The 15,080-nt window shown below is 46.1% G+C and overlaps 1 protein-coding gene across 2 annotated transcripts in view; it reads right to left on the reverse strand.

Moving 5' to 3' along the window:
- Positions 1–1,769: 1,769 nt before the first annotated feature.
- Positions 1,770–15,080, reverse strand: part of TP63 (tumor protein p63) — a gene marked incomplete at its 5' end in the record, with an annotated part of 96,699 nt that continues 83,388 nt past the window's right edge. For both annotated transcript variants that reach the window (XM_084212298.1, XM_084212297.1), the window contains 4 exons: positions 1,770–2,625; positions 3,865–3,958; positions 4,763–4,907; positions 5,798–5,955. In XM_084212298.1, coding sequence (XP_084068424.1) covers positions 2,329–2,625; positions 3,865–3,958; positions 4,763–4,907; positions 5,798–5,955 — 694 coding nt within the window. In that variant the 3' untranslated portion in view covers positions 1,770–2,328. The remainder of the gene's footprint in view (positions 2,626–3,864; positions 3,959–4,762; positions 4,908–5,797; positions 5,956–15,080) is intronic.

Consider the following 15,080-nt stretch of genomic DNA (forward strand, 5'->3'; position numbering starts at 1 on the left):
CATCAATGTATGTAGAATACTGAAGCAGCTCAGAAGGACTACACAATGGAGATGCAAAACCTTGGAGGTGAGAAGAGCACAGCCTAATTCACCTCCAGGGATTTGTAAAGTATCTGCTCTAACTCTTTCCCCACACTAACACTGCCCTGCTGAATTAATCATTGCATCAAGTCAAGAGCAGAACGACTCTCATGTTTTGTACCATGTAGAAAAAAAAATAAAGAGCTATAGTAAGTTCTCACACTGAGCATGTTAAATACTTTGAAATCTAGGACACTGCTCTTTGAAGTGTTACAAAATAAAATGATACCACAGGCTTTCAGTAGATGCCTGCTCCCCCCTCAACTGCAAAGTAACACAGTAATCTCAGTATGAAAAATACAAATATGTTCATCGAGTGACTGGCTGGTTGTTACATGATTTGTAACTGCACGCCTTCCGCATAAAAATAATAATTAAAAAAACAGAAAAACAAACAACAACATTTAATTGTGGTTCTGTCAGACCCAGTCTCCCAAGAAGAAATAAAACTGATCGTGAGGCACTGTAGGAAAACAAAAAATTACACATACAAAAAATATTTATATACAAACTTGACAGCATATCCAACTGGCATTACCATTTATGGCTAACCAAAACAGGCTTGCAGAGCCACCAAAAGGCAGTCTTTGAATGCAACACAGATCTGGCACAAGAGACAGATGCAGGACACTAACCATATTGTACTCAAATGAAATCTGCGGCACAGAGCAGGGCCCACAAACAGCCACTGCATTGAAACAGGAATATTCAGCGTACTAAGGTAGGATAACAAGTCATTTAAGCTGCTTTTTTCATTATTTTTACCCTCTCAAAAAAAAAAAAAAAAAAAGGCTTACTGTTAAAAAGAACAAGCCAACTTGAAAGCAGCTGTGCAGAGTCTTGCTCCTCAGCTTAGGTTGTATCCCTTTGAGTATCAGTACTTTGTCTAATAAAAATGTGAAAACACAGTTTATTCAGTTATTCATGCACAGGACCACTGGCAGTCAGAGGAAATGCCTCAGAACACAACTGTGGTAGAACCAGTAAAGAAAAAAACAGAGAAAAATCAATTTCTCATGTAAACATGGCTTACTGCAATCACAGCAATCATAATTCCCAGAAATTCTTTGCTTTAAGGCCTCTTACGGTTATTCTTCTAGTTGCTTGTCACTTAACCTATAGCAACAAACACAACCCGTTCCATACCATTTAAAGATATTTAAAGACAAGTCTGGCTTCCTCCCAAGTAATGTAGCATGGTCCAAACAAAAGGTAGCCTGAGTTTAGGGTAACTGAAGTCCTACAAACTGACACACATCTCTCACTCCTCCATTTAACTGGAGGCTAGGTGGGCAAATCCTTATGCTAAACTAGGCAGGCTGCATGTGTGGCAAAGCCTAATTCTATAGCTTAAATGTCAGTAGTACCACGGCATATGGTTATATGTACAGGATAACAGTATACGGTTACAGGTCAGGCGGGGACAATTCAAGAGTGACCAGTAGGTTTATTCACACTTCCAAGCCTGAGAGAGGCAAACCAGGACATACAGATGAATGTATACCCAAAATGACGAGACACAGCCGGCTTGGTTTTTGCACAGAAGGCGAGGGACAAGGCAAAAGTAGGATGCAGGTACTGTCAGTGCTGGCCTGCCCAGCAAAGTGCATGTGCTGTCTCCGCTGGAGAATATTACACATGAACAGAGCACTCAGCTCCATGGGAAGAGAGGCTGTTTAAGTGCAGCATTCAGCAGACTGATTCCCATATATATTTCAGATTAACTGTCAGTTCAGGGTTGAGTTGCTTTGGGTTTTTGGCATTTGGTTTCTTTGCTGCAGGACGTTAAGATGCTTGGGGTTTTTTTCCAGGGTTTTGGGGTTTTTTTTAGGCTTTTTAGAATTTTATTTCAACCTTCCTGCTTTACAAAGTGGTATAGCTGGGTGAGAGAAACATATTTCAGGTCAGGGCACCCAAAAGGTTTGTGTGAGGATTCAAAAGTTAAGAAAAGAAGCCCTCTCCCCATAGGAAAACACAAAACAAGTTGGCCTTCTCAAGAAGGTCAATGGTAGTCAAGGAAATACCACCCACCTTCCCCCTTTGCTCAGCTCTTCCCCTTGCAAGAGCTGGGGTGGAGGCTGCAGTCCAGGAGCACGACCTAGACAGCACCCAGGGCATGACCTAGCAGTAGTGAGCAAGAAGGTTCCTTCCGCCCTCTGTCCAGGGGTGCAGGACCAAGCAGAAGGAAGACAAACGAAGGGCTGAGCAGTTCGTGGCCGGGGCGGGGTGGAGGGGGGCCCGCGGGTCTCACTCCCCCTCCTCTTTGATGCGTTGCTGTTTGTTGCGCCGGGCGTCCATGTCGAAGTTGAAGTCGTTCCACTCGTCGCGGGGCGGGAAGGAGATGGTCTGGCGCAGCGTGAAGCGCACGGCGTCGATGACGCGCTCCCCGCGCGTCTCGCTGGAGCCCACGCTCACCGTCGAGGCGCCGCTGGGGGTGCGCAGCAGGTGGGGAGGGGAGGAGAAGTCATGGAGCTGCCGGTGGTCCAGGATGCCCTTCCAGATGGCATGGCGGAACTGCTCCGGGATCTTGAGGCTCACCAGATCCTGCAAGGCAAAGCGCAGGGCTTAGCAGGGCGTTCCCAGGGCAAGCTGGGCTCCAGGAGTGAACACAGCCTCTGGGCCACCTAGAGCCACCACAGCTGCTAAAATCCCAGTGGGCACGATGCACAGAAGAAGATAAACCACTGATCCTGGAAGTGGTGGTTCACTCTGGAACAGGCATGTGTGGCCACGAGGCAGCAACGGCCTGTTGTGAAGGCACAAAGTCTATTTTTAAGTCGCACAAAACACTTGTTCATGCCCAAGACGAGGTGACCTACAGTTAGAAGCTTAACTGGACTGCAAGGCCTCCAAGACAACCTCAGGTAGATCTGCTGGCTGTCAGTGGTGGGGGATGCTGGGCTGCTGAATGTCAATGGCCTTAAAAATGTCCATGTTAACTACAAAGCCTGCCAAAGGGTTTTAGAATCCAAACCTGAGCTCCAGTATCCAGAGCTCTGGGTGTGACTCCATAGGAACTGTCTTAAGTACTTTAACATAACCTAATTTAGTAACAGACACATAGCCTTAGAAAACCTGTACTTTGAGGCCCCATCATTTCTGGTGCAAAACATGAGGGTCGCATTACCTAAACTCTGGGATACACAGTATTAGCTTCTGAAAAAATTAGCCACCAACTTCAGTTAATTTGGGTCAGCTTTTCTAATTAGAGCAGCAGCAAGGAAGGCAGCCCATGCTAGGGAGCAGAAGCACCACAGTCTCCCAAAGTCTCAGGGAAAAAAACAGGACAGCCAGCTCAGAAGAGGGCAATGGCCCTGAAGAGGAAGCAGCAACCCTGCAGCAAAAGCCATGCAAGAGTAAAAAAGTGAAAACAACAAACAGGGATGAGATGCCAGTGGCAAGGGAAGATGATTAAGGTAAGGCCAGAAAACAGAAGCAGGGAGGGAAAATTGCAGACCACTTGTGGAGAGCCTACTTGTCTGCGGGCGAGTGAGCTGTAAACTGAAACCAAGCCTTGCAGAATTAAGAGGCACGTGGGCTGGGGCCACTTCAGGGGCTCAGACAGAGCAGGGGAAGGGGAGACACTCTTTCTCTGTGCCAGGCAAGGCACTTACAGTGCTGGCCCCAAGTCCAGCCTCTCTTCACCTCACAACATCTCTATGAGCAACAGCCTTAAATCAAACTAATAATGTAAAAATAAAAGTATACTCAGTCTGGATTTCTGACCTGTTCCTAGAGCAGGGCCAAGAGCGCAAACAAAGGAAACAGTGAGGAGTTACTTACATCCATGGAGTAATGCTCAATCTGATAGATGGTGGTCAGCCCCTGGGTCGTGAAATAATCCACACAGGATGAGCAGCCCAACCTCGCTAAGAAGCTGCAGAGGAGGAAGGAAGGAAGGAGAGAGAAAATAGGATCACCCTGGCTGCAACAGCCCAAACCACAGAAAAACCAAACACTCAGCCAATCTGCAGCAACAGGAAACAAAGCTTTCACCCTTGGCTTGACCTCCTCCAAGACATCCCAGGCCAGCAAGCCACATTGCTGCCACATCAAACAAATGAGGGAGCCCTTCAGCTCAGCACCCAGCAGATAGGCAAGATGCTGCCATGAGGGCTAAGTCAAGAGCTGGTGCTGCACAGACTGGGTCTTGAGGCAGGAGGGCTCACACAGACCCTCCTGCCAGGTCACGTCACCCAGAAGGTGGCTGAGCCCACGGCAGCCTGGTGCATGCACAGAGGGCTTCAGCAAGGCATGGGGTCTAGGGCTCAGACACATCATGCACTGCCAGTCAGAACATTCTTCCCTAAGTGCAAAGGATTCCTCATTTACAGGCAGCATCTTTCAACTGGTTTGACCTCACAAAGGGCAGAGGGGCTTCTGACCCCAGCCATGGCTTGTCAAGGGGCCAGAGGGGAAAAAAAGAAATACAAGAGATGTTTGCAAGACAGCCTGGCACCCTCAAACTCCACCAGTCCAACAGATGCTGCATCCTCATCTTTCTCGCAGTCCTAACATCCCTGATTCTCTCAGCTGCTCAGAGGTGGGGACTTGAGGCTCGGTGCCCAGAGGATGCCAAGAGCCCAGTGGGATACGGTGCTCCAGGATCATTCAGGCTCCAGGCCCAAGGGCTCTGCTGCCTTGGTGTGGGCAGCGTGCCGGGCAGCCTGCTCCCGCTCACCTGACGATGCTGCAGTCTGAGGGGTACGGAGGAGGGGGGGTGCAGTGGGACGTTGAAGGCATGGAGAGGGGAGGAGGCAGCGCCTGCGTGGGGCTGAGGCCATTCATGTCACCGGTCATGGCCATGTGGGTGCCCATCATGGGAACTGGAGGAGAGAAGAAGGAGGAGCACATTGTTACCCAGGCATGCCCAGACCCTGGCTTTGCCCCCAGCACAGCACCCAAGGACAGCACCCGCAGCTGAAGCGGCCTGAAATTCCCTGTAAAACCCTGCACAGGCTCATGAGAAGTTTCAGGCAGGGCCAAGGACCAGATGACAGACTGTCCTTCTGGAGCTCTCCCCTCACAGGAGAAAGTGCCCCTGTCACATCACCTTCCCTCCCAGACAGGCTGGATAGAAACCCTGGCTTGCCCCACCACAGGAGAGGAGCAGGACAGAGCCAGCAGAGTAACCCAATACAGCAGCCAAACAGCTTTGTTTTCAGAGACAGCAAGAGCACCAGAAGGGGCTCAGCAACAGGTGTGGGCAAGAGTCCAGCTGTTTTGAAATAAATTAAAAAACAAAACACCAACCAAAAAAGCCTCTACAAAACTCAGCCCCAGAACCATGTCTGTCATCCTAGATTTACAGGGCTGCTGAGCACACAGCAGCAGCCAGGAGGAACAGAACTGGGAGATGTTTCCTTTAAAATTAAGAACAGTCTTAATTGAACCGAGGGAAAAAACTGCTGCCAACGTTTGCATCTCCTCTGCTGGGAAAGGAAGAAGAAACAAGTCTCAAAAGCCAGAGGACACTGCAGCCAGCTAAATCTGCAGCAAGAAGCAGCTCTGATCACTCTGTGAGGCTCTGAGCAGGATGCTGAAGCCTTGCCCTGTGGCACGCCGGCGAGCAATATTTATTTGGCTCCGCAAGTTTACAGCGAATGACTCCAGGCTCTCCAGCTTAACACTAGCCATGTGCAGATGCCAAGTTTCCTTGTCCAGACTAGCAGGGAGCACACAGGCAACAGGGGAAGAAGGAATAAGAGTTTCTTACTGTTGGTTCCCATGCTGTCGGGGATGGTGGTTGGGGTCAGGGCGTTGCGCTGCTGGGGGTTGATGAGCTGGCTGACCGAGGGCAGCTTGTTCATGCTGTTCATTTTGCTGAGAGGTGGAGAGTTGGAGCCATAGGAGGATTGCGACTGCATGGAGGTCCTGCAAACCAAGGAGATGTTAGGACAGGGATCACAGCAGCTGGTTGTTGAGAGTGTGCACCCAAAGGGCTACATGGCCAGCAAAATCACTGATACCATATGATCATCACAGAGTAAGATCCCTGGAGAATGAGTCAACAGGAAAAAAGAGGTTTCCCACATATTCTCAGCACTTAAAAAAAGCTAAATACCAAAAAAAGGACATTTTTGGTATTTAACTTTTTGGTTGAAACCTTTTATTTAAGGAGAAGTGTCTATGCAAGTTTTTCAGTCGAAAAGAATATATGGAATGCCAGCAAACATGCTCCAAGATTTGAAGAGTATTTTTAAGTTAAACTCTCCCTGTAGTAAAAAACTTTTTCATAGGAACAAAAACTGAGGAAACCATCTCAAACCATCCTGAACACCTCTGAAACCTGACTGCAGAAACAGTTTTCAGATTGGGTCATGCTTATCACCTTGTTTTTTCCAAGATTCCTAGTTATAACAGCCAGAGGCTCCTTGCTGAAGGCAGATTCCATGCACTTCAGGGACCACTACTGAGATGGTCAGAGCTGCCTGGGATGTCAACGGGCAGCTTTTGCTGGTGTTAATGCAAACCTGGTATCCAAACCCTGCAGGCTGCTTGCAAAGAGGATTGAGCTCCTGCTACCACCTGACAACAGCACTATCCTCCCTCAAGTCCATCCAGCCCCAAACTCCACCCAGCATACTGATGGAGTGGGCCAGAGAGGCTTGCCAGACTCCCTGCTGCCCAGCCTGAGGGTCCCAGCTGCAATCCTGCCCTGTAAGTGATCCAGACTGCCAAGACTGAGCCTCTCCTGAATGGCAGCCCAGCTCCCAGATCGAGTTACAGCTGTGGCATCCCATCTGGAGTGGGGTCCTATGTGGGACATGCAGAAAATTATCATTAAAGCTGGTCCAACAGCACAATTGGCATAGCACTGCCATGCCACAAGAGAGCAGGTTTTTCTCTCTCTGACACCAGGGACATTTGTAGGACTGGGCAAAGGTTTGGGAGATGTGCCTGCTCCCCAGGCACAAGTACCCTGAAGCTGTGGTCACCCTGCAGAGCAGAGGCCACCCAGCTCACCACAGAGCCCAGCACTCCTATCACTCTGACCCCATGGTGAGTGTCCAAGGGCACATTCTCATCTCATTTCCCATTGGGAAACTTGTTCTCATCTGGGTATAACTGGTTACACCAATTCCTGGGAACTGGCTTTTCTTCTATGCAAATAAAATAATTATTACTCCAAATAAGCAAAGTGTAAAAGGAAAGAAAAGGCTTATTCCTAGACAATTTATTAAAACCTTCAGCATTCAAGGTCAAGTTCCACACAATTACATTGTCTCCAGCTTCCTGCACTTTCAAGACTTGCAGTGTTGGGTGGAGAAAACATCTATGCTAACAGGCTAGAGTATCTAAGGCCCTGAAGAAATGTTACCTAATTACACAATTACAGGAGGTACAGAAGGGTGTGAACTGTCCTTTGGCAGTGAAGATGCAGGACAAGATCCAGCAAACTTCACAGACTCAAGGAAGTGGAAAGCACAAGAAGCTTCACAAATTAATATTAACAATGGCAGCAGCTCCCAAGGGGAAGTGAAACCGAGCCATGAAGTTCAGACCTGACTTTTCAGAGTGAAGGGAGAGATTCAGATCTGACATTTCAATTCCCCAATTATGAAAGTTGAGGCCAGCCATGAAATTCAAGTCAAGTTGACACCGCCCTTAGCCTAAAAGTCTTCTGGATTTAGGACCAGTGAGTATTTCTACTTCATGGGTTCAGGCACTTATCTTAAGCTGCAGCTGAAATTAACACACACCTGAAGAGTCTCTTAAAGCAAAATCTGCATGATCTACAAGTGAGGAAGTCAATGAACACAGCAAAATTCCAAATCAACTCAACAAAGGCTTCCCAAAGGACACTGAGTTGTATGGTTTGAGGTCAGCAGTGGGCCTATCTTTGCCCTCTCCACCACCAACAGTGATGTCAGCAAATCAGGAGACTACAAAATACTTGCAGGTAAAAGAAAAACAAAAAGCAATCAAACACAAGCCAGCCCAAAACTTTAGAAAACACTTTAGAAAACAAAGGCATACTTTAACATATAGCTTAGGGACTCCATGCGTATCTCATTCATACTCATAAGAGTCAAGATTAACATCATCAAGTTGAAAGGAGTAAAACAGAAAACAAAAGCATTTTTCTTTGTACCCACAATAGTTTCAACTAAGCTATTCCATCACCTGAGCAGATGTTTAAAAGGCCATCTAGCCAAAGAGAAGTCTCAAGGTAAACCAAGATGCAAAATTTTATTGAAAATTAATGTCACACATCAATATAGCAAGAGCCTTAGAAACACAAGAAAATGTTTTTGGTATTAAGCACAAGGACTACATGGTGTTTGAGGACCCATTTAAAAGATATTGCTTTTTTTCCTCGATTTTTAAAAACAGATATAAGAATGTCATGCACAGTGATTTTCATTAAAATTTTACTTACTAGGTCTCAAGAAAGATTAGAAGTCAGAGCATTAACATTTCTTTGATATCAATGCCAATGAAATGCATTTTAATATCAAGGTATAAGGGCTTCAATTAAGAGACTATTATACTTCTTGGAACAGTCTGATACAAAAGGCACTGAGTCACATTCTGCAACTGAGTTTTTTCTCTTCAAGAGGCTATGTAATTATTTAGCAAATAACATCTGTAGTTATGCAAGCTCATATGAGGGCAATCAGTCTCTCATGCTTCAAGGCATATACTGATCATCTCAAGAGGTCAGGAAGGAACTTTCTTGTCCCATATATGAACAAAGTTCAGTTCACAGCCTCGTATAACTCTACATTTTCCCAGCTCACTGGATACCAGCCCTTCACCAGAGGCAGCAAACTGCTGGTACACACCAACTACTGAGCAGAGCAGAGTCCTTGGTTGGCTGGAGGAGCACACAGCCGTGTGAACAGCCTTACATGACATCAGAGCTTCATTAAATGCAATTGGGCAGCTCAGGCTCAGAGTTTAAGATTTCACCCAAGCCCCTGTGCCTGCAGTTTGCTGTCCCTGCAGACCCAGAGCCAGTCAGTGCAGAGACACACAAGTAGAATCAGAGCTGTCCAGTTCTGTGTCTGCCCTCTCTTTCAGCAGCCACACCAAGGCCAGAGTGCTCATGGACAATGCTTTTTAAAGCAAGGCTTCCCACAGGGCTGTGTAACACTGGGCTGTCACTGATGTAGTCTAATAAGGGCACACAGGTGACACAGATGCTTCTCAGTTCCATTCATCTGCTTTGAAGGTCCATGAAGCAGCAGGACACTGAAAAGCAGGGAGATGCCCTTATTCCCCCATACCAAAATGTTTCTATTCTAAAGAAAATAACAGTGCATCTTTTCAATCACTCCAGTGGTTTGAAGGCTTGGTACCTCACTGGGAGCAGGGAAAGGAGGAGCTCCAGCAGTTACTGGGCAGACAGGAACTACAGCACAGGGCCAGAGTGGCAATAATGACTCCCCTTGATTTCAGGTATGGGAATTTCTCAAGGCAGGCCATGGATGCAATCTGCTCTCCAGGGAATGGAGCTGTAATACAGGGAGTGGATATATACCAAGTAGTTGACACAGACTGATATAACCTGAGTACCTGATAAGGCCCAATTAGTCCACTTGATTATTCCTTGAAAGGAAAAGGCTCATTTTCCTGAACACACAGAGATGGGAAAGAAGCAATGAAAAGACAGCTGGGATAAAGTTTTCATTTTATCTGCAGAGGATAGAATACAAAGCAACTCAAAATTGCTTTCAGCTCCAGGTATTTGATAAAAGAAAAAAAGAATAGCACCTTCTAATATAACCACCTGGTAGTTAGAAAGCAAATCAAGTCACCACTAAGATCAGCATCACAATCATCATCCTCTTACAGTCAAGTGGGACAAATCAGAAAGGCTTTCCAGAAAACAATAGGATCCAAATATTTTACATTCTTGTTCAGTGGAATTCTGGGATGTTGTATTGCCCATTACAGTACAAAGCATTTCCTAGAGGCCACACCAAATGATGACTGGAATCTTCCAGTGTAGGCTATGGATGCCTCCTCAAACTTGCTGGTGAACAGGTCCAGGAGCAGTGCTCTAAATACAGATCAGTATTACCTGGTCACAGTACTTCCATGTTGCCATCCAGAAGGAGAAAATGCAAAAATCCAGGAATAAACATTCACTGGAAGAACAGAAAAGAGTGCCAAACATAATCCTCTGTCCGGGCTGCATTTACAGTTCAGGTTCCCACCTCTCACAGGGAAAGGAATCACATTGCCTTTCTTTTCCCAAATAAAAAGGCACAGAACAATAGTGACCTGCTTTGTGATCTCAAAGAACTTCCTAGAATTTCCAGGCAAGGTAACAAGGCGCTTGATTTTAATTAGCTTTACACAAGGAGCAAGGGTAGAGCTGTAACTGTATGAAATAGGCACTGCTAGTGCTTAATTAGTTGTTATTTATAGACTTAACGCCAGTTTTGGGGGCTCTTTTCCATCACCCCTCCTCCACACTGCTATGGAAGAGCAAGTCTTGCTAAGACAATAGAGACAGCCAGAGATGGGATATGGCTCCCAAAGGAGATGTCAGTACGAGTCATCACCTGCTCAGATCCCTGCTCTGCTGCCTGGAAGCAGATGATGTGATGGTCAGAGATAAGAGTCTTCTCCAACTGCATCAGGCATTTTTTCCAGAGACAGAGTTTGATAAAAGGAGTGTGAGAATTTACAAGTCCTTGCTGAGAAAAAGTCTTTTGTGCAGGAACTGCTAAACCCAGAAGCACTTCAGACACAATTAGCAAGACCCTCTGGTTGCAGGATTAATGGGCAAGGTGGACATGGCCTGAGGCCACTTGGCTGAGTCAACTGCAACATGTGATGACACTGCTTTCCTTTGAACTATGATGCTTGTAGAGATGGGGCAAAAGATAGGAGGGTTGATGAAAATGTTAAAGCAACATCTAAACTTCTGAACATCTGTAAGGAGAGGAGCTAGCTCCAACCCCTTTTCCCAGCTAGGGCACTAGGGAGTTTTGGACACTCTACTCTTTACCCTGGGCTGCAAAAGGACATTGGGCACACATGGATATCATTACAACTCAACCACACATTCAACTTGTGCACTTCAGCCCACCCCTTGGATAGAGGCCACAGAGTTGGGAGGAACTCCCCAGTTCAATAAATCTGGATCAAGGTCAGCAGAGCTGGTGCAAAGTCAAAGTCACATGGCCTTCCTTACAATTCTGATGTACTTTTACATCAGACCCTTTAGGGCTGGAAATAAGTGGAAACAATTCATGATGCCAAAGTTGAGGGCTTTTCTGCAGGAAAAAAAAAAAGATTTCTCAGCAGTGCCAGTTCATATAATAATTACCTCTCCCTGTCCAGCAGTACAAAATACATCAGCTACTTATACTAGTGCATGACCAGCACTGAAACAGGCCAAATTGACTATCACAGACCATTTAAACACATATCCTCTGCTTCCATCCCCCCAATCCATGGACACATTTTTTAACTTAAACAAGACAAAAGGCATTTTAAAATTGAGACCTGCTCAGAGAAACCCTGCTGAGTTTCACAAATACAGAAGTAAGAAGAAAGAGTATTAACAGGTTACAAAAACGTTACACCGAGGGGAGAAAAGTTACACCAAGACAGACGACATCGTGGTTCCCGACCTCGCAATGCTATGGGTTACAGCTAAGAGGTCTGTACAAGTGTCTGTTGTTTTTGCAAGGTTTGAGTCCCTTCAGAAGTTTACTCTCACTATTCACTCTGCTGCTATCAGGCTGTGTATTTGCCCCACTGTTCCTAGTCCTGCCAGCTGGGCAGAGTGCCAGCTCGGTTTATGGATATACTGATGGGTTTGGGGGGCTGGAATGTTTTAGGATGGCATCAGTCTGTTTGGGAGGGTCTCTCCTTGAGTCCATGAGTTCACTCCTGAAGCAGGCCGAAAGGAGACTGTAAAGAAGGAACCAGAGAAAAGAAAAAGATGAATGTACAGGACCCTTTGCCAGCCACTAAGAGAGAAACAGTTACTTTCCACCTTCATGATCACAGTATGGGCTTTCAAAGAGGGAAAAAGCAGATGTCTTAGCACCTACAGTGAGGGTATGTAATAGGGAGATTTAGGAAGCTGGAAAGCCCCAGGCACAAGCGAGTGCTTGGCAAGGAAGGGAAAACAACCAGCTGATAGAGAAACCTGAGCTGTCCTAGTCTCATGGGTACAAATAAGGCCCTGATAAGGTTTCCAGTGACAAACCTAGGAGGAATAAAAGCACTCAACAAAGAGGAAAAGGAGTAGCAGCTTCCACTGAGTCCATTTCTAACTACAATCACTTCAAACCCAGAAGCTGGTGCTAGAGAAGGAGAACAGTGCCTACTGGCCACAGTGATTTCAGCTCAACTACTCTCCTTTGAAAAGCTGTGGGATCCCTGGGGCCACCAGCTGATGCAGAGGACACTGTAACCTCAGAGCCCATAAAGCACTTCTACCTGGTTCCTTTCATCTTGGCCATTCTGTAGTGAGAACACTATCCAGGTGCCTGGAGTTCACATGCAAGCACAGCACTACAAAACCAAACCAAATCATGCAAAATCCACGGTTAGCTTTCACACCAAAAGTGAGATTAATGTGGTGAAGGTACAAAGAATGCCTTCCCCACCAGCCCCCCTCCCACAACAGCAAGCACTGGGATCCTTGCAGCTCAGCTGGAGCACTCCAGGCATTGGATAGCTCGGGTCTGTCACAGCTCACTAATGAGGTTAATTCCTTCTCGTTTGGATAATGAGTTGTGCTGCTCACTAGACTGAAAGGCAACCAGTGGGCTCCTAGCTGCAGCCCTGCTGATAGGAAAGAAATGTTTGCTGGGGTACAAGATCCCACTTGGATGTAAGAGCCCCCTTCTTGGTAGCCTTTGGAAGACTTTGTGAAAAACCCTCAACCACAGGAGTTGGGCAGGGTATTCCTTATGAACTTTATGAGCCTCTTCCAGCTTGAAATATTCAGTGATTCTCTGCTGTAGGAAACTGAAATACAGACAGTTTTGAAAACAGTGCTCAGCAGAGTAAAACCCACTACAGGAAAAAGTGTTTTCTAATGAAACCCTTAAAGACTGTGCGGGTACCTCTGTGGGAATATTGATGGCAAACATATTTCACAGCAGGGTAATAAGGAAACATTCCTTTCTCAAAGCATGAGCCACCTCTGATCCTTCTTGCAGCAGTAATCATCTGGCAAATCTATGTTTTACACAAATGGTAGCAGACTATGAACTCTTCTAAATAAATGTGTGTGCTGCAGTTCAAGTAAGGGCCCCAGGATTTGACAGTGAAAAAGGAAGAATAGAAACTGAAAGGAAAAAACCCAACAACTTTCCCACCTATGATCATGAAGGTACTTGGCATAACAGTAAATAGGAGAAAACCATGCACAAAGGAGCAAGCAGAGAGAGGAGATGAGACAGAGAAATACTGTGGTCTGGCACAATGTGGAGCACTGCAGTATTTTGGTCATCTAGTGGGACACAAGAATGCTGATTGTCACCAGATTTGTCCATCCTATTCTAGAACAGTCAGACAGCTGCATCTGCTGGCCTGTCAAATGCAATGCTGGTCCATATGTGCACGAGAGCCATTATACAGTTGTTTTCCAAAATGACAGATTAAATTTTTAAAACTATCTTTCACCATGATCATCTCAACCTTACTTTTCCTACTCTTCAAAAAAGATGAAGCTTTCCATGTTGCAGGAGTGACAGGGAAAACTCTTTCCACACACCTAGACAGCTTCTCTATGTTAACCACTGCCCCAAAAAGTAAACTGAAAAATCCAGCAGCACCTCCACCAAGGTGTGACTCCGGAGCACGTGTCGATGCTGCTCCATTTCGAGAAGGAAGAACCAAAGGCAACTTTCAAACATTCCATTCCCACGGAGCCCTGCTAGGGCCCACAGCTTCCAGCACATTCCAGCTTGGTCACAGCATACACACCTTCCCAGCTCCCACTTTTCACACGTGCATTGAGCTAAAGGTGAACTGGGACCAAAACTTTAAAGTACATCCCTGCATACAAAGTGAAAGGCCAGAACAGACTCAAAAAGGAGTCCCTGTGCTCCTGAGTTTGGCCACTCTGACAAGAAAGCAGTGGCAAGACATCTCCCAGCAGCCTGCTCTCATGCAAGGCTGCTCTTTTCCAAACCATTCCCTACAAAGCAGCTGCTCTCCCCACTCTCACATGGAGACCTGAAGCTCCTCTTTCAGGGTGCAATTGCATCTTAGAGCCTTTGCAGCCCAAACATCCCTGTGCTCTAAACACATTCCTTCAGATACTAAATCATAGCATGGATTACCGAGGAAAAAGCACCAAAACCCAAAGTGCACCTGAGAAACTGCCTGAATATGCACTGCAGCACAGAGGGCACTGCTTGATGGCAGGTTGTGGACAAAGACAACTGCAGCACCTCTGGACAAAACTAAAAGTTATTTTTCTCCGTGCTCCTGGCACCCTTTACAGCTCTTAATCTTTCTCTCCTGCATGAGCACACTCAGCAACTGAGAAAAATGAGTATATAACTGGACAAGTGCCAGGAGACATGCCAAAAAGTTTCATTAAATTAAATGGCTGAACTTCTACAGGCTGGTCTTAAAGGTAACACAAATACCAACCTCATTTGCTAGGAACCTATTCTACTGATATAGAAAAAATGAAAAAAGTAATTACGGCAAAGCCAACTGTCAGCACCAAGGGAAGGCTGTCATCTGCTGCTGTCCATTTCTGCTTACAAAACCATTTCTCAGATGAAATGGCTGTGGTTCAGGTGAAGCTTTGAAGACAAGCAGTAGAACACACAAATGCCACAATGCCTAGGAGCTAGTAAATACAAGCTATAGTATACACAAACAGTGCAGATGACTGATAAAAGTAAATAACAATAATGAGATTTTTAAGTGCCCCCCAAAAAAAAAAGAGTCCAGAGCCCCTGGATGCTCCAGACGTTTTGGCAGAAGGCTTTTCTCACACCTCCACAAGACTCCAGCTGACACTAAAAACACACAGGCCGAAATGTGAACACATGCAGAGA

Source organism: Fringilla coelebs, assembly GCF_963513975.1.
Source record: "Fringilla coelebs genome assembly, chromosome: 10".
Taxonomy (NCBI): Eukaryota; Metazoa; Chordata; class Aves; order Passeriformes; family Fringillidae; genus Fringilla; species Fringilla coelebs.